Source organism: Urocampus carinirostris, chromosome 15, assembly GCF_059441175.1.
Source record: "Urocampus carinirostris isolate Australia breed hairy pipefish chromosome 15, RoL_Ucar_1.0, whole genome shotgun sequence".
NCBI lineage: Eukaryota > Metazoa > Chordata > Actinopteri > Syngnathiformes > Syngnathidae > Urocampus > Urocampus carinirostris.
In genome coordinates this window covers 5,244,804-5,264,327 of record NC_142363.1, presented here as the reverse complement: position 1 = coordinate 5,264,327, position 19,524 = coordinate 5,244,804, and the positions used below count along the sequence as shown (strand labels likewise).

The window sequence follows — 19,524 nt, the reverse complement described above, 5'->3', positions numbered from 1 at the left end:
CAGAGCCGGTGTGGGCATATTAATTGCTCCACGGCTCGGCGCCTGTACGTTGGGGTTCACCCCGGTAGACGAGAGGGTAGCCTCCCTCCGCCTTCGGGTGGGGGGACGGGTCCTGACTGTTGTTTGTGCTTATGCACCAAATAGCAGTTCGGAGTACCCAACCTTCTTGGGGTCCTTAGAGGGTGTGCTTGAGAGCGCGCCCCCTGGGGACTCCCTCGTACTGCTGGGAGACTTCAACGCTCACGTGGGCAATGACAGTGAGACCTGGAAGGGCGTGATTGGGAAGAACGGCCCCCCTGACCTGAACCCGAGTGGTGTTTCGTTATTGGACTTCTGTGCTCGTCATGGTCTGTCCATAATGAACACCATTTTCAGACATAAGGGTGTCCATATGTGCACTTGGCACCAGGACACCCTAGGCCGTAGTTCGATGATCGACTTTGTCATCGTTTCGTCGGACCTGCGGCCGCATGTTCTGGACACTCGGGTGAAGAGAGGGGCGGAGCTGTCAACTGATCACCACCTGGTGGTGAGTTGGCTTCGATGGTGGGGGAAGATGCCGGCCCGACCCGGCAGACCCAAGCGTGTTGTGAGGGTCTGTTGGGAACGGCTGGCAGAATCTCCTGTCAGAAGAAGTTTCAATTCACACCTCCGGCAGAACTTCGCCCATGTCCCGAGGGAGGCGGGGGACATTGAGTCCGAGTGGACCATGTTCCGCGCCTCCATTGTCGAGGCGGCTGATCGGAGCTGTGGCCGCAAGGTAGTCGGTGCCTGCCGCGGTGGCAACCCTCAGACCCGTTGGTGGTCACCGGCGGTGAGGGATGCCGTCAAGCTGAAGAAGGAGTCTTATCGGGCCTTCCTGGCCTGTGGGACTCTGGAAGCAGCTGGCAGGTATCGGCTGGCCAAGCGGAATGCGGCTTTGGCGGTTGCCGAGGCAAAAACTCGGGCATGGGAGGAGTTTGGCGAGGCCATGGAAGCCGACTTCCGAACGGCTTCGAGGAAATTCTGGTCCACCATCCGACGTCTTAGGGGGAGGAGGCGGTGTGCCATCGACACTGTGTATAGTGCCGATGGGGCGCTGCTGACCTCGACCCGGGACGTTGTGAATCGGTGGGCGGAGTACTTCGAAGACCTCCTCAATTCCACCGGCACGTCTTCCTCTGGGGAAGCAGAGCCTGAGGACTCTGGGTTGGGCTCTCGTATCACTGGGGTTGAAGTCACCGAGGTTGTCAAAAAACTCCTCGGTGGCAGGGCCCCGGGGGTCGATGAGATCCGCCCAGACTTCATTAAGGCTCTGGATGTTGTGGGCGTGTCATGGTTGACGCGCCTCTGCAACATCGCGTGGACATCGGGGACAGTGCCTCTGGACTGGCAGACTGGGGTGGTGGTTCCCGTCTTTAAGAAGGGGGACCGGAGAGTGTGTTCCAACTACAGGGGAATCACACTTCTCAGCCTCCCTGGTAAGGTCTATTCAGGGGTACTGGAGAGGAGGGTCCGCCAGGAAGTCGAATCTCGGATTCAGGAGGAACAGTGTGGTTTTCGTCCTGGCCGTGGAACACTGGACCAGCTCTATACACTCTTCAGGGTCTTTGAGGGTGCATGGGAATTTGCCTGTCCGGTCTACATGTGTTTTGTGGACTTGGAGAAGGCATTCGACCGTGTTCCTCGGGAGGCCCTGTGGGGGGTGCTTCGGGAGTATGGGGTACCGCACAGTCTTATCCGGGCTGTGCGGTCCCTGTATGCCCGGTGCCAGAGTCTGGTCCGCATTGCCGGCAATAAGTCGGATTCGTTCCCGGTGAGGGTTGGGCTCCGCCAGGGCTGCCCTTTGTCACCGATTCTGTTCATAACTTTTATGGACAGAATTTCTAGGCGCAGCCTTGGCGGGGATGGAGTCCGGTTTGGGGGCCTCAGCATTGCGTCACTGCTTTTTGCAGATGACGTGGTGCTGTTGGCTTCCTCAGCCCGTGATCTTCAGCTCTCGCTGGAGCGATTCGCAACCGAGTGTAAAGCGGCCGGGATGGGGATCAGCACCTCCAAGTCCGAGGCCATGGTTCTCAGTCGGAAAAGGGTGGTATGCTCCCTCCGTGTCGGGGAGGAGGTCTTGCCCCAAGTGGAGGAGTTCAAGTATCTTGGGGTCTTGTTCACGAGTGAGGGTAGGATGGAACGGGAGATCGACAGACGGGTCAGTGCAGCGTCTGCCGTCATTCGGACCCTGTACCGGTCTGTCGTGGTGAAGAGGGAGCTGAGCCGAAAGGCAAAGCTCTCGATCTACCAGTCCATCTACGTTCCTACCCTCACCTATGGTCATGAACTTTGGGTCATGACCGAAAGAACTCGATCCCGGATACAAGCGGCCGAAATGAGTTTCCTCCGCAGGGTGGCTGGGTTCTCCCTTAGAGATAGGGTGAGAAGCTCAGTCATCCGGGAGGGACTCGGAGTAGAGCCACTGCTCCTCCGCGTTGAGAGGAGCCAGTTGAGGTGGCTCGGGCATCTAATAAGGATGCCTCCTGGACGCCTCCCTCGGGAGGTGTTCCGGGCATGTCCCACCGGCAGGAGGCCCCGGGGGCGGCCCAGGACACGTTGGAGAGACTATGTCTCTCGGCTGGCTTGGGAACGCCTCGGGGTCCCGTCGGATGAGCTGGAGGAAGTGGCTGGGGATAGGGACGTCTGGGCTTCCCTTTTAACGCTGCTGCCCCCGCGACCCGATCTCGGATAAGCGGAAGACAATGGATGGATGGATGGATGGCATTTATCAAAATGTATAAAAAATGTTTTTTTTTCTTCATGCGTTGCCCACGCAAAATATAGAGCAATCAGAAAAACATTGCGGTTTTAAAATGATAATGCTATTTCAACAATCATTAAATTTTAATGTCCTACATTAGTGAAATAAGGCTCACAAGTGACAGCGAATGCGTGTGACTTAACCCTTATTTTTAATAGCAATACTGCACTCCCTCAATTTTCACAGTGGGGGACTGTGGGGACTAGACCCAAATGTCTATCGGTTTCATCAGCTATGTGTATTTTTTTGTTTTTTTGAACCCTTATTATATTCAATTTAACTTTAAATGTTATTTTAATGACATCTAAAGTTCTAAAAAATATTTCGGTTGATTCTATACCCTACTGTTGTTTGTAAAAAAATAATTTGGTGAATCATAATAGGCATATGAACCAAAGTTGGATGACCTGTTTGATGAACTCAAATAAAAATAAAACAAGATTATTGAATATTCCAAAAATAAAACCAAATTTATGTTTAGTCAAATAACTAAAAATCCACTTGTGATTTCTTCGGTGAAAGTTTTGCATACCAAAAAAAAAAGTGTGCTGTATAATCCCCTAAGCATTGCTTTTCTAATGTATTGTCAATCATTTTCCTTAAATTGTAGACTTTTGTCACATATATTTTGACTGATGTTTTCGCGCAAAACCTGAAACTAGTCTAGTAACGTCTTCCTTCCTCTGCCTAATAGCATAGTTGCCACTCATAAACCTGTTAATACATTACCTACAAGACCAAAACAATGACTTACTCCATTCCAATCCTCATTAGATAAAACGGAGCATATGATTGTTTTTTAACATCTCTCATCAAAAGCTTGGACTGAATGGCTATATTGTGAGACCAAGTCAAACATAGATGGATGATATCAGGGGATTTTGGATTAAGGGTTTCCCATCTGTCATGAGAGTAAAGCATCAAAAGATTTCCCCCCAGTGATGCCAAAGCAGGTTGACCAATCCGAAGGCCATCAAGTGCAAATTGGAGCACAAATACAGATCTCCAAGAAAATAGCGTCTCTTTGAAGAAATCCCCTCTGACTCAGTAAGCCAATGTTGACAGAGGGTGATTGTGTTTTTCTTGCGCTCTAGACCAAATAGGACTTAAGTCTTAAATTCACACCACGTCCAAAGTGGCCAAGGCTTTATTACGATAGTCGATCGCAGCGTTTGACAACCACAGTTATCGTTTTCAAACTTTTGTTGTCTTCAATTGTTCTCAAAAGCATCAAGTGTTTGGTAATAACATTTAAGTTGTTAGAAGTAATATGAAGGATATTGATCCCAATAGTTTTTGTTTATCATTTTTGAGCCATCTTTGTTAGCAGTGTGCACTCGCCTAGTGGTAGTTGCAGGCACAGACCTTTTAGGACAGGGGTCTCGAACTCCGTTTACTGGGGCTATGCTAAGGTTAGGCCGAATCGTTTTTTCCACAAAAACATCAGATAAAAACGTTTTTATTTAATTCCCTACCTAAAAAAAAAGTCTAAAAAAGAAAGAGAAATAAATGTGAAACTCAATCAATCAGTCATAAATAATCGGGTTAGCAGTAGGAATGAGCGGAGCTAATATATGGGGGAAAACCATGGTCTAAGTGTGCCTTTTATATTATATTTTACATTTTACACCCAATATATAATTCATACGTTTCATATATCTTCATATGTTTATAAATTTTTCTGTATTGTACTCAAAACCAGTTAAGTTTTCGTGTTGTTCTCAGGAGAAAGCACCTTCAAGGTCAGGGCAATAAGGTTACCAAGCCAAAAAAATTTGTCTCTAATTAAAAGCTACAATTCAGACGCTCACTGGTAGACTTTGCTAACTATCTACAACTTGAAGGCCACTGGGTACATTCTGTTCTGGGAGAGTTTGACTTGCAAATTCCAAGCCCAGCTTGTTTTTCACCTCACAGAAACGCATTGTTTTTACAAAGTTCACTATCCCTATTGCTCATTTCTCATACTCGCACGCTATCTAGTGACCAACATTATACACTGCACATGGTTTATTTTGTCCTGCAATCAGAATCCACCGTATAAAAAGGAGGCGCACACCTCAGTCTGCGGAAGTAGATAGTTTTAATGTGCTTGTTTTTTTTAAATAAACGAGTTTCATTATAAATTAAAAGTTTCTTATTTCAACCGGACATCATTTTTAACCTGACACTATACACAAAACATTGGACGTGCACACTCCATCTCCTGGCCCAGCGCCGTCGATACCGAAGGTAGATATGTATGTATGGTATACTCGTTTGATGTATTTATTTTGTGACATTTTTACAAAAGAACTTTGGTTGCACCTGTTTTAGAATCGTTATTTCGGACAAAAATGACAAAATGATCTTCAACACGCATCACAGAGGCGCAGTGGTTAGTGTGTATGCGGCACAGTTCTGAGGTCATGAGATCGAACCTTCCTGTGTGGAGTTTACATGTACTGCCCGAGCTTGCGTGGGTTTCCTTCGGGCACTCCGGTTTCCTCCCACATTTCAAAAACATGCGTGTCAATTCCTAAATCGTCCCAACGTGTGAATGAGCGAGTGAGTTGTCTGTCTCTGTGTGCCCTGCAAAAGGCTGGTAACCAGTTCAGGGTGTCCCCTGCCCACTGCCCAAAGATAGCTGCGTTGGGCTCCAGCACCCCTGCGACCCTCCTGAGGATAAGCGGTGCAGATAATGGATGGATGGATCTTCCACACTCTTAAGTAACTGCGGGTGACACATTTTGAGTGGTTTATTGAAGTTGGTAAGGAACACAGGCTGTGGCATTATTATTATTTCCTACATTTGGTCATATCATCAAACACACAGTGATATCAAATGTGTTGAAGAATTAGCTTTTGTTTGGAGAGTGGGTTTGGTGGTTATGTTGATATTTTTTTCTTTCTTAAATATATGGCGGCTTTTTTTAAAGATTTTTGATTTTATGGCTCTTTGGGTCAAAGGTTTACCGACCCCTTGTGTTGTGCAACAGAAAACAAGTGCTCAAGAGCACAATGAAGAATACAAACTTTGGAGACTCAAAGTGACCGAAACATACCATTTTACTATTTTCTTTTTCCAGCTTTCTGGTGCCTTTATCTGCAAGATGGCAGACAATTATGTCAGCACCCTTCAGATGAGGCTTGTGCTATGTAAAATAAATATGAATTACTCGGCTATATAAGTCTAATACGTCTTCTTTGAAAAACAACATCGTCAATACTTTGCTCAGTTAAGAACATGTAGTCTTAATTTGATTGAATTTGTGAAGCTCCCACAACTAGCTCAGAATTGTTTTGCCCACTATTAATCAAGTTTGATATTAAACTCCAGCTGAAATGTCGCATTATTTTCCGATTGTAAAATTGAAGTCGGTACCAGCAAGCAGGTGTTATAAACTTTGCATATGAATTACCTGCATGTGCACATTTTTGCTTTGCTAATCATTGCACTTCACACAGTTCGTATTTTCTGATTTTGAAAATTAATCGAGAGAAAGAAAACAAATATTTTTTGTGTATTGCAATGTATCCTGATTGATTAATTCTGAGTAAATTCATTAATCGCGTTAAACCGGAGCCCTTATCGAGATTCGGAGCACACGTAATGTGGTATTCTTATTCATGTCACATTTTAAACATGTGTCTTCTGAAAGGCAGAGATGGAGGAGTCTTGCACTCTTAACCTTTTGTTCTCCTGCTAGACACAAATGTCATCTTATTCTTGTTTGGACTTCAAAAAAAATTTGAAAAGCTGAAAAATCCAAATGCTTGACCAAGCTTTGAGTGCCCTTAAGAAAAGCCCAGGAAATCCATTTCAATACAATTTTCTTTTTTGCAAAAATAATAATAATACGATACAGAAAGCTGAAATCATTCAAGTAGATGCATATTAGTGGACCAACTTGTTTGTGCCATCACTAAGATTTTCATTGAAATTTTATTGTCGACAAATTCTTCTTTGCTGAACAGTATTTATTCCTTACCTCAATTTTAATATATTGTTCAATATTCATTTTATTATTGGCTCTTATTTTAGTTTTTCAATCAGTGTTTTGCATGCAGCTTTCTCTGATTTATCTTTTGGAAGGTATTACAATTGATTGCTGTTGCAGACACAACGAGCCCTTGTAAAAGGCTCCCTGTTACAGAAGTAACAATTTGAAAATGTGATTTAACATTTTCAGTTTAGACCTGCCAAAAATTGAAAATCATGTTTGTATAAAGACAATTTCTTTCATGGTAGCATTGGAGAGCTCCACAGACCAACAAAATCCGGGAACCCATACGATACAATATGCCAATTAATTGTAATAATGTAACAATTATAATAATTATAAAAATAGTAAGAAGAAGAAGGAGTCTGTCACAGTCAAGAAAACAAAAAAAATACATTTCGATTGTACTCACAAGCCAGGAAGCAGTCCATACTGAAAGAGATGTTGTCAAGTGAGATAAAGGACCCAATGTCAGGTCCGATTCCATCTTCACATCCAAAATGAAGCCAGAACCTGTGTAAGGGTATCATGAATTAAAATAAAGAAAACAAATTAGGGTAGGTTCACACTACAGAGCTTAATGCACGATTCAAATGTTTTGGTTTTTGTGATATCATTCACATTTCCATCTAAATGCAACTTGAATGCAACTTAATCTCCTTTGTGAGTGGCACAACTGATTCGCATCTGCAGAACATGTGACATCTAGCGCAATGCGCTCATGTGCACGGAAGTACTCATGGATGTTAACAGCGGAGGGTTGTCGCCCACAAATAGTAATTAAATCTAAACCTTGATGCCCCCCGATTGAATGCTGTCTATGTGGTATGATTTAAATGTAAATAATTTTAGCTACCGCTAGAAGATCACTTTATCAATAAGCGCAACTGTTGTTCACAGCAGTAATGTCATGCAACATGTTAGGAATCCAGTTGTATGTGATGGAATATTGGCTGTTCCGTGAGTTAAAAAATAAGCAAGTGTTCATCGTCCATGCATGTGTAAAATCATGACACTCCGTGTTTTCTTCCGCCGTTGTTGTAGGCAGAATAGTGACGTCTGCTACCTATCGATAACATGCAGGACGCATGAATGCACCTTGACCATTCAGACAGAAGTAGAATTCCAAAAGATCAGATATTGATCGTGTTTAGGACTACATTTGAAAGTGGCCTGATTCTGGTGAGAAAAAAAAAATCGAACATGTTCCGTTCAAACGGACTTTAACAGATCGGATACAGGTCACGGCCTTGCCAAAAAATTCGATCCCCCTGCAGTGTCAACCAAGCCTTGGACAGTACCCAGAAATGGAAGATGAAATTTTTGAGTGGTTTGAAGCCCAGGAACAGAAAGGATATGGAATGTCTCGGCTAAGTGTTTGTTTGTAAGCTCTCAAAATTGCACAAGCCAGGAACTATGAAATTACTTCCACAGGTTGGTGTTCACGTTATCTATTTCATAATGTGGTTATTTTAAAGCCGTTTTAGTGGATCGCCTAGTATGCGAGTGTATATGACAATTAGATTGTTACTTTTGGATTAAAGTGCTAATTTGGGTGTTACCAAGTTAAATTATTAAAAAAGTAACTACTAATTGTAACTACTGTAATTACTATTTTTCAGTAACGCGCCCAACACTGCTCACAAGTCACACAACTACAACTCAGTTATTCCAATAAAATTGGCAGCTTGTTTGCCATTTAATACTATAATGAGACGGTTCAATTGTTTTCATAATTTAAGACCCTGAACCACAGTTAATTTGATCATACATGTTTAAATCATTAATGTAATTACCTGAGCAATTAGCATGGATAAATATATTTAGCATCCTTGCGTGACATTCGACTTGTTTTATTTCATAGCAATGTCGAGATTTAATATTATATCAGTCAATCTTTATCAATTAATCAATTATTTTCTTGATTATGTGACTCTTGGTCATGTTGTAACTGTGTTCTGCACTTTGGCATGCACTCAAGCTCTACTAAAGGTCAACACCGCGCAAACTAGAAGGTTCACCTGGTGGTTACGAACATGACATTCTAATTTAGAACACAAGAAGCGCTGACTACATAACACGAGAATAAAAAATTAATCACTCCCAGTCGAACAGGATTATCTGAGCTTGGATGGCAAAGAAAAGCGGCAGTCAGGCAAAGGAAGATGAGACGTGGGTTTCGTCTCTCTTTTCTATTGTCTATTTAGCTTGAATTCATCTTTTGAGGGGACACCAGGGACATAGCTAATTGTAAGGCAGGAGGATGACGCTTTGAGTATTGATTTCAACAATTCATCACAGGGAATGAAAATAAAAAGGAAAGCAAGGATTGTGTACATTGTGCTGTAAATGGGATTAATTAATTTAGTCGTCCATGAATTCTGTACAACAAGCCTCTTTTTTGCTGTATTTAAAACAATGTAGCTTTAAATACTGTGTCGGTTATTCTTTTTTTCCCGTGGCTGCACGGAAGAAAATAGTGAGCTGCTCTTTTTCACAATGCAGGCGCTCTAGATACAAAACACCACAGTTATGTCTGGAAACATTTTTGGCCACCTGCAAGATAGTCCATATTTTTGCCAACATTATTCATATCATACATCACAGGAGCAAAATGGGAGTTTTTAAAGTATTTAGAATAATATGTACAACGTTTTTGTGTGGGGCAGACATGAACTGGTACACTGTACAACCCAACAAAATATTGTTATGACTAATATCTTGGCTAAATTTAGCCTCCAATCAGCTGCATGAATGTAGCTTAAATTAAGCTCAATTCAGTTACTCTGGTGATTTATTTTATAAAGCTAATCTGCTTCTGACCAGGTTAACAAAGAAGCTGAAATTATCCGTAGAGATACATCTAGCACTTCCACTGTCTTTCATGTATTATAGTATTTGTATGGACTTTCTTAATACGATGCATTATTTCATCTATCCTGCATTCAACTTTTACCTGAAAGCGATATTTTCATTTCATTAAACACTGTTGACTGTATAATTGCAACAGTCGTCTTATAGCCATTCATGTGGTAAATTTATTGCTGTGAGGTCATGTGTTTTATTGATATACCAATTAAGAATGCCTGTCAAATGGCCATCAGAGCTTGATGAATATGTATATTATAGCTGTTTTCGGCATTTAAAAAGTAAAGAAAAAAACTTCCACGGGGTATAAATTCAGTTTTTGACAAGGGTAAAATAGTTGGATAGGTCGGATTCTCATTCTTCTCTTCACTCGTCACTGGCTTCCAGTCCACTTAAGATGTGACTTTAAGGTTCTCTTATTAACATATAAATGTTTGCATGGGCCCTCTTATCTCTCTGATTTGATTTCCCCCTATGTTTCTGCACGGAGTCTGCGCTCGGAAAATGCCGGTCTGACTCCGAGAGCCAAGAAGTCTGCAGGCTTGAGGGCGTTCTCCTTCCGGGCCCCGGTGTTATGGAAGGCCCTGCCTCCGGAGATAAGATCTGCAACTTCAATGGAGGTTTTTAAATCGAGGCTTAAGACACACTTCTATTCCAAAGCTTATGACTGATGCCCACCTCATATTCTGTATTGTTCTATCTTTTTCTCTTTTTCTGACTGCCTGCCTGGTGGTGATACGAAGGAGAAAGACGATTTGAGATGAGTCAGCGGACCAGCGTCTGACCTGAAGCATGTCAACCCCTGCATTTACAAGCTGGCAGAGATGGGAAGCTGCGTCGTGGCCGTCATAGACTTTCTGGACTAGTTTACAGGCTGGGGGCGTCGCTGCTGTCATGCACTTTCCGGACAAATTTTCAACATGTTACTTAGTGTTTACTATTCTGTGTACAGTAATGCTAATTGTTATTCACCCTGGTCAATCCTGGAAGGGGGATTACCATGTGTGAGGTCCTTTCTCAAGGTTTCTCTTTTTTCCTCACACTGAGGTTTTTGAGTTTTTTCTTTGCCCGCATGCGGGTTTAGGATCAGGTAATTGTGCAATTTTGTAATTGTAATCCTGTGCAGTCCTTAGAGACATTTTTGTGATTAAGGGCTATATAAATAAATGTGACTTGACTTGACTTGACTTGTCAAAGAAGAATAGAAGTTTGTTTTTCATGACAGATCAACCCCCCAAAAAAATAATCAAGAACAAAATTTAAAATTGGCAAAAAATGCAACCTATTAGGCAAAAATGTGCAGGCAAGACTAGTTCAGGCGGTGCTTCTTCAGTTAGCCTGGATTTCTTTATTCCACTTACCTTCTCGGCAACTCTGCGCCAACACACTGGGTACTATTGTAATGTTATCACGTAGAATTTCTTGCAAAAAAAATAATAAGAGACAAGCTCACCAAATAAATCAATAGAGGGTGTTGGTGTTTAGTTTTTTGTGTTGGGATTCCATTAAATGCTATGATCGATCTTAGTAATTAGTTTGTTTACGATCTACTATGTGCTTCATAACCTTCAGTTGACCATTCTCCACCCTGATTGGCTAGAAACGGATATATTTTGTTTAGTTTATACGTTGCTGTATCTTTCACAGGCTTTTATTCTCACTTTTAACTTAAAAGTTGCACGACCAAACTACTTCTTCCTATGCAAATGCACCACCTCAAATGCTCGGTTTAATCCCTGCAAAATCTCACGATCCCCCCCCTCCTCGTTCCCACAACATTTTCTCATATACACAATTCCCATAGGTAACCCTTTCAGACTGCATATTGTGAATTTCTCTGAAAGGTGAGAGATTCTCATGCCTGAAAGAAACATCTGTGTTGCAATCTAGTACTATTCTACATAGTATGGTTGCCCTGATGCTGTTGTCTGGAAATAAAAGGCCCACATTTTTCACCACCCAGCCCTTATTCACAATTTTATTTCGGAGAGAGTAGTGAATATGTGCTGGTCTTTGTAATGCCATCTTGTACGGTCTAATGATTAAAAAAAATGTGATTTAAACAACTCTGAGAAAAGCCAAATAATGACAGTTTAAAACGGTCTCAGGTGCGCGGGGATGCCAAATTCCTCTCTCAGTTGGTGCCAGGTTTGCATTGGATTAAACTGTAAGAATTTGACGTTGATTAGTTAATGTTTATGGCTGTCTAAGCCTGCGGCCTAAAATCTGGTGCGGCTTGTAAAATGACAAAATTAAGTTCCATTCCTAAATTTTAGAATGTGGCTTTTAATCAGGTGTGTAATCTGGAATTTAATGTAGTTCAGTCAAAAAGGGGAACAACACATTAAATATGAAGTTATATCCATACTGTAATTATTGCAGAGTAAGGACCAAGTATTTTGCATGCGATCATACTCCCCAACAATACAGTTTTATGTGTTAGACTACCTCTTTCCTTCCTTTTAAAACACTGGATTCATTTTTTTTTCTCCAAATCTACCAAAAAAAATAATCTTTATTAAAGACCAGTAATTAAGTCTGCGGCTGCTTATATTCTGTTTCACGCCTGAAAATAGAGTGCTCAAACACATATACCGTTTTTTAATGTCAAAAGGTTGTCATGTATGAGCAATTATGACAAGCACAACTCGAGGAATGTAAATGCGATCTTAGTTTAGACACATATTTGCTCTATAATCACAACGTTCCACTGCTGAGTTTCATACCAGTCAGCCAGCCCATAAAGTGGAACGGTGATTAAATTCCAGCCTCTTTCGGTGGTTGGCACGCTGACAGAGTACCACAGGTGGCGTTGCTCTTTGGGGCCCGTGCTGTTTTCCGCAATCCACAGGGACAGCGACCCGTTCTGCAAACCTCCAGAACACATCCAGAATCGCACCTGTCGCAGAAGTGTAAAAAATACTTGGAACATGTAAAACATAATTTGTCATCCCACCCAACCGCCCCCCCAAAAAATATATGTACTAAGTACAGTTGGACCTCGCTACTTCGTGCTTCTAAGTTCACGGATTCAGAGCTTCGCGGGCCTAAAAAAAATAAAAATAAAATAAATAAATAAATAAATAAATAAATATATATATATATATATATATATATATATATATATATATATATATATATATATATATTTTTTTTTTTTTTAAGGTGCGCCGCTACTTAGCGGATTTTCAATTATCGCGGGTGGTTTTGGTCCCCATTAACCGCGATAACCGAGGTCCCACTCTAGCATTTGAGCATAAAATGAGTAATGCATTTAAGAGAATATTCACATGTAATTATTGGGTAAAAATATTTTGTTTTGGAACAGATATTCACAGCGTTCTCTAAACTGCAAAATCCTGCAGATGATTTTGCCAATTTGTAAGGAGGACCTTTGATTCATAAACTTTTGTTCAAATAGATTGTGCGTGAACAATACTTATTTTCCTTTTCTATTCAAACTAACTTAATTGATATAATACTTTAAATGGCAACTATTTGACATATGAGACCTAACTCCCTGAACTAGTTGCCAGCCAGTTGCAGGTGACACAGTGACAGACAACTCACTTGCTCATTCAAACCTAGGGACAATTTAGTCCGACAAATTAACCTGACATGCATGTTTTTAGAATGTGGGATGTAAACTGAGGTACCCAGAGAACATGCAAACTCCGTACAGGAAAGCTGGTAGCTTGATTTGATCCCATTACCGTGGATGCGCTCACCTTTCAGCCGCTGTTTCGCCCTTATTTCTATCATATATGTTTTTATTAAAACCTCTAGTATTGCCTTGGTAGTCAAATTAGCTCTGAATAAATCTATTCAAAGTAAAATAAATCTTTTAAATTATTTGCATCACCTCCAACTAAGAAAGCCTCTTATTAATGGTACTTGGATTAATGAATATTCCATAGAATGCTATTTAAAACGTTTAGAAACCCTGGATTTTGCCACTACCTGGACCTAGTAGACTGATGGAAAACGGTTGAAACATATATTGTCATATGCCTTGGCTTCCATTTCACGTTAGCGATGACCTGATGGTTTTTGGTGTTGCAATCATCCATTTGTCACTTTCTCCGATCATTTTCCTCTTTCCTCAAAAGAAGACTCTGAGATACTTGACCTCAAATACTAAGGGGGTACCTATTTCAAGAGTTGAGGGCACAATTTCGGTCTGGTTTAAATCTGATTTGCATGTAGATTTTGTGCCACTAGCAGCAAAGTGTCCCAGTAAATGTTGAAGGTCACAACTTGATGAATTTGACAGGACAAAAAAAATAGAAAAATAGCAGAACTTCAAACTATTGTTGGCATTGTGAACAAAACGGCTTTTAAAATATGCATGGAAGGAATATTTGGCAAGAGCCCCCAAAGCTGTACTATTCGAACTCTGTAACAGAGTCTGCTAAAGCAAAAGGGAAAACGAATCTCATGAGGGCAGGTCTAACTCTTTTTGGGTCGTTTTATGTCATATCATCTGATGGGCTGAACCAATCAGGTTTTATTTCTAAGATAGGTTGGTGCACTAGTACTATAATACATAGAAAAATACATCTTTTTACCTTGTATATGTCTTTGAAAATGTGACATTATATTTAAAGACATATGTTACTGGGTCAATTTGTCAAATACAACTAGGAGTGTCCCAAAACAAGTTTAAATTTCTCTACGATGCCAGTATTGTAGCCTGGAGTATTGTCCCATACCAATAGCAGTCGATCCTATATCAGCATACATTATGCATGCTCCTGTTTGTGTTGTCCATCCATCCATCCATTATCTGCACGCTGATCCTCAGTAGGGTCATGGGGGTGCTGGAGCCCATCACAGCTGTTTTCAGGCAGTGGGCAGGGGACACTCTGAACTGGTTGCCGGCCAGTCGCAGGGCACACAGGGACGGACAACTCATTCGCACCTAGGGACAATTTGGACTGGCCAATTAACCTTAAATGTATGTTTTTTGAATGTTGGAGGAAACCGGAGTGCTCGGAGGAAATCCACGCGTTCGATCTCATGACCTCAGAACTAAGCCGCACATGCGCTAACCAGTTTGCTGCCGTGCTGCTGTGTAGTATCCTGTATAATTTAATTTTATTTAGAAACAAGGATTAACAATAAGTGTAAAATTTCAAGAAAAGTTTTAATTGGAAATTTATTTATTAATAATGTTAGTTTACCTGTGTATGTTTTTTGGTCGTGTTGAACCTTTAGTAGACTTACAAAATGTATAATGGGAGATTGAGTCTGAAAGAAGAAAGACGGACGAAAACAAATGCAACCATTCCGGGTGTTTTATAAAAAGTTGCCCCCAACGAAGCTGTAAGTGATTCTTGTGAGTCATTTCAAAGGGTCTATATTTGCAGTGTTAATTTTTTTTTTTTTTTTTTTAAATACGAGTTGGCTGTCTAAGTTTGGTTTGATGGTTGTTCTTCTGGTCAGGGGATCGGCAACCCGCGGTTCAGGAGCTTCATGCATTTTTTTATCGCAGCAGAGTGGCTCCCTGGAGCTTTTCCAAAAATTGAGAACGATGGGACAGGGAAATACATTTTACTTTTACATTGTTTATATAGGAGGACACACATCAAGGAAACACTTTTAACGTTAAGGGGTGTAACTATGAAACAGTTGACGGGTGGAAAGTGGTATCAAGTTGTAAAAAAACCCGTTTCTGCCTTGAACGCAGAAAAGTCATATATTAAGTTGTTGCTCTCAGGCTTGAACTCCTGCCTTGGTTGGAATACAAAGTCCGTCGCATTTCTCTTTGGCTTGTTTTACTCAATCCCATTTCACCTGTGTTAGAGCCGAGCTGAGCGGGCCCAAACCCCGCCACTTTTAAAGGAGCAGGGTTACAAGCTAGCCAGGAGGCCGTTTTTTAAAAAACAATCCGGTGGGTCTGTGATCTACCATCGACCTCAAAGGTATAAAGAGAAAAATGAATGCACAGAAATCAAACTTGAATTGTGTTAATGTGATTTTTTTTATTTTACTTTTTAAAATTCCAGCTATTTTTATAAAATGCTTGCTGCGTTTTATTGCACTCTTTTTTTGTTGCACAGAAAAGGGGCAGTTATGCACGTTTCATTTTGGTTTTTGAATACTCAAAATAAAAATGACTATACAAATTGGATTTCTTTGTTTTTATTAAAGAAATGTCACATACTGCAATTCATTAATATTGTAATGCTTGAGGCGGTATCTGAGAATAGAGAAGTCACATAGTGCATCACTCTCCACAGGATGTGTTGCATCCAACTTAGTCATTTTGACAGGGTAATATACAGTAGCTTATATAAGTACATAGTGTATGTATTGCATTCATTGTAAGGCTTATATAAGTCTTAACATTTTTTGCAGCTCCAGACATTTTTTTTTAATCTAATATTTCAGAAGGCACGGCGGCTGAGCAGTTAGCGCACAGCCCCATGGTGCGGAGATTCAGGGTTTATGTCCAGCTACCGAAGCCGTCTCGTGTCGAGTTTGCATGTTCTCCCGTGCCTGCGTGGGCTTCCTCCGGGCACTTCGGTTTCCTCCCACAATCCCAAAACCATGCATGTCAGGTTAATTGGCCGGTCCAAATTGTCCCTAGGTGTGAATGAGCGAGTGAGTTGTCTGTCCCTGTGTCCCCTGCCTACTGCCTCAAGATAGCTGGGATGGGCTCCAGCACCGTTGCGAGCCTGCTGATGATAAGCGGTGCAGATTATGGATGGCTGGACGACACTTTCAACAGTTTGATCAGCTGGCTCCTGCTCTGGTCAATTCGACAGGATTAGCCTTTATTATTATTATTATTTTTAGTCTTGATTCTCTTGATTTAGCAGTATTAATGGTAAACAAAAAACAAGAATTCCTTCAGACGATTAGTTGTTTAGATGACAAACTCTATGCATGCTGCATCCAGACACCGCTGGACAAAAGAGCGAGATTCGACAGCTTGTATATGAGTGCAAACATTCAGCATAACTGCGGACTTATATCCAATATTAACATCAGAATAGGACATCCCTCAATTCATCCATCCATTATCCGTACCACTTTTACTCAGTAAGGTTGCAAGGGTGCTGGAGCCAATTCCCAGCTATCTTAGGGCAGCGGGCAGGGGACACCCCGAACTGGTTGCAAACCGGTTGCAGAGCACACAGAGACAGACAACTCACTCACTTGTCCACACCTAGGGACAATTTGGACCGGCCAATTAACCTGACATGCATGTTTATAGAATGTGGGATGTTACCTGAGGTGCCCAGAGAAAGCCCACTCAATCACGGGGAGAACATGCGAACTCCGCACAGGTAGGCTGGTAACCAGGGTTGGGTAGGGTTACTTTAACTTGATTACTTTCAATTACTTTTGGATTACTCCAATACCAAATATGCTAATAAAAGACAAAAGAAACTAAACATAAATAAAATTACTAAATTCTGTGCAGGCTTGGGGAGTAACGGAATACATGGAACGGCAAAAATGATGTTGTCAAGCTGTTTGGATTTATTTTCATTTTGTTTCTGTCACATTTTATGTTAGTTTTGCCGGAGATCAAAGAGATCAAAGCCAGAAGAGAAAGCTTACCACGTGTTGTGAGTCATAATTTTATTCATATTTAGTTTCTTTTGTCTTTTATTAGCATATTTGGTATTGGAGTAATCCAAAAGTAATTGAAAGTAATCAAGTTAAAGTAACCCTACCCAACCCTGCTGGTAACAGAACTGTGTGCGGACACGCTAACCACACAGATGCCGAGCCGCCACCTCCCTAAATGTTTTGATTAATTATGTACCAAATTGCAGATCAGGATTAACCCGTTTCAGTTTTAATTCGTCGCGCTAAAAAGGTGGTTACTGACACAAAAACCTTTGACAAGAATAAGCAAAATAGGAACAAAGATGAGAGGCACAGCAAACTGAATATTTAATAACAAAAACAAGTGATGAAGACTTTGAGAAGAGGGCTGATTGGCTGACATTAAAGTGCATAATAGATGTGGGTATCTAGAGCTAATGACTAAATGAGCAGCATGAGACTAGCGAAGTAAAGAATTGAGGGGGAAACACAACTACTATTTAAACAGGCACAAACGTTGACCGTTTACATTTCTTTCAAATCAATGGCCCTAACTGGTCGGTGAAAGTTCAAAACCCAAGTTAATTAACCAGTGTCCTTTTTATCCTTTGAGGACAATTTAGCATTTTGACAGTCGTAATACCGTTACTAGAATGACTTCCCTTAGCCACATTTTGAAGAAGCAATTATTCATCCTCTTTCTCTACAGAGAGAAGTGTTTACCACTGACATTCTGTTCTGAAAAGCTCACCGGTGCTGGGTCATTGTGATTTTCTAGGAAAACTGTTTTTTATTGGTTGACTGAGTCTATTTAACAGTATTTTTAATAATTAACCTGATGACATAGTATCAACACAGTAATAACATAATAAGTTGCTATTTTAGAAATTCAAATAAATATATTCCAGTTAATGGGCTACATGAAAAAAAAAGAGTCTATTCAAGTATTAATAATTATTTTTGAGTAATTATTTTAGAGTACAATGACACTCCATTCATGTATTCAACACATGTATCTATTTGTATCTTTATTGATTTATTTTACAGGAAACGCAACAAACTAAATTCCAATTTATTGGTTTATAAAGTAATTGAGCAAGAAATGTGCAGTTTCTTTTAGTTAGCTAGTTGGCTAATATTTTAGCTTTGTAGATGGCTATCCTGCTACATTTAAAGCATTTTAGCAAGCTATGTAGCTAGCTTTTTACATTTCTTGCATGCTATCTAGATAACATTTTACCTTTTTTTGCTGGCTTTCAAGCTACATTTTGACCTCTTTTCCAGCTTTCTATCTGGCTATGTAGATGGCTTTTTACTCTAATAGCAAGCTATTTAGCTACTTTTTTTTTTACCTGTTTACCTGTCTAGCTACCTATCAAGCTACTTTTTTGCTATTTAGCAAGCATTCAATCTTAGTTGCTATTTTAGAAATGCATAGCAAACTGGTTGCCCTTTGCGGCAAACAAAAAGTAGCTCTCAACTTGAAGAAGGTTGGAGAACCCTGAATTAAGTAGTAGTAAGATTATGACGGGGGGTACCTCAAAAGAGGGGTATGTGAAAGTTTAAAAGTCATTCACAAAATTATCACCAATTAAAATTTAAAAAATAGTTCATGTTATTATTTCAAGAAATACAAGTGTGGCACCATTGTATTAAAAAAAATTACATCTAAATATTACATAAAATTGGTTGATTTAGAACAGGTATTCACAGTGACTTTTATTCTGCATATCTGGGGGCTAACTACGCTCATTTAGAGGGGGAGGGGGTGGTCTTGTTTGCCTACATTGAAACTTTTTTAGGGGCAAATAAATTAAATTATTCTATAAACGCTCAAAAGTATTTACCATCTGGCACAATGCATAGTTTCTTTTCTAAATTATCTGATGTCGCAGATGGCAAATCACTTTTTCTCATCTGGAGATTTTTTGTGTGTGTGAAAAATAACTGCTGTTTTCCATCTGTAATTATCCTTAACTACGGTATATCAGACAAATTAGCTCAATTTTATTTTATTTTCTAAAATGTTTCCATGATTTGTTTTGTTCCTATGAAAAAAGGTAAACAGAGAGTGTGTATTACTTAGTGCCCTATAGTGGTAAAAAACTTAAATCGTTAAAGACTAAATACAATATTGATTAAATAAAAAGGAAATATACATATACTGTTATATAAACATGCATAATTTTGAAATTTGTAAGACAAAACCTTGAAAAAAGCGAGGGCAAAATAGTAAAAAAAACATTGTGCTGTTTGGTCACTTTGAATCTCCCTATTTGTAATTTTCCTTTCGCTTTTTAGCACTTGTTCTCATTTGATTATTTC

At 40.5% G+C, this 19,524-nt stretch overlaps 1 protein-coding gene across 1 annotated transcript in view; it reads right to left on the bottom strand.

Annotated features, from left to right (window-relative positions):
• The window catches only part of LOC148351372 (ALK tyrosine kinase receptor-like), a 569,914-nt gene that overhangs the window by 107,463 nt on the left and 442,927 nt on the right, over window positions 1-19,524 (bottom strand). The window contains 2 exon segments of the mRNA XM_088354005.1: window positions 7,181-7,281; window positions 12,363-12,535. Coding sequence (XP_088210131.1) covers window positions 7,181-7,281; window positions 12,363-12,535 — 274 coding nt within the window.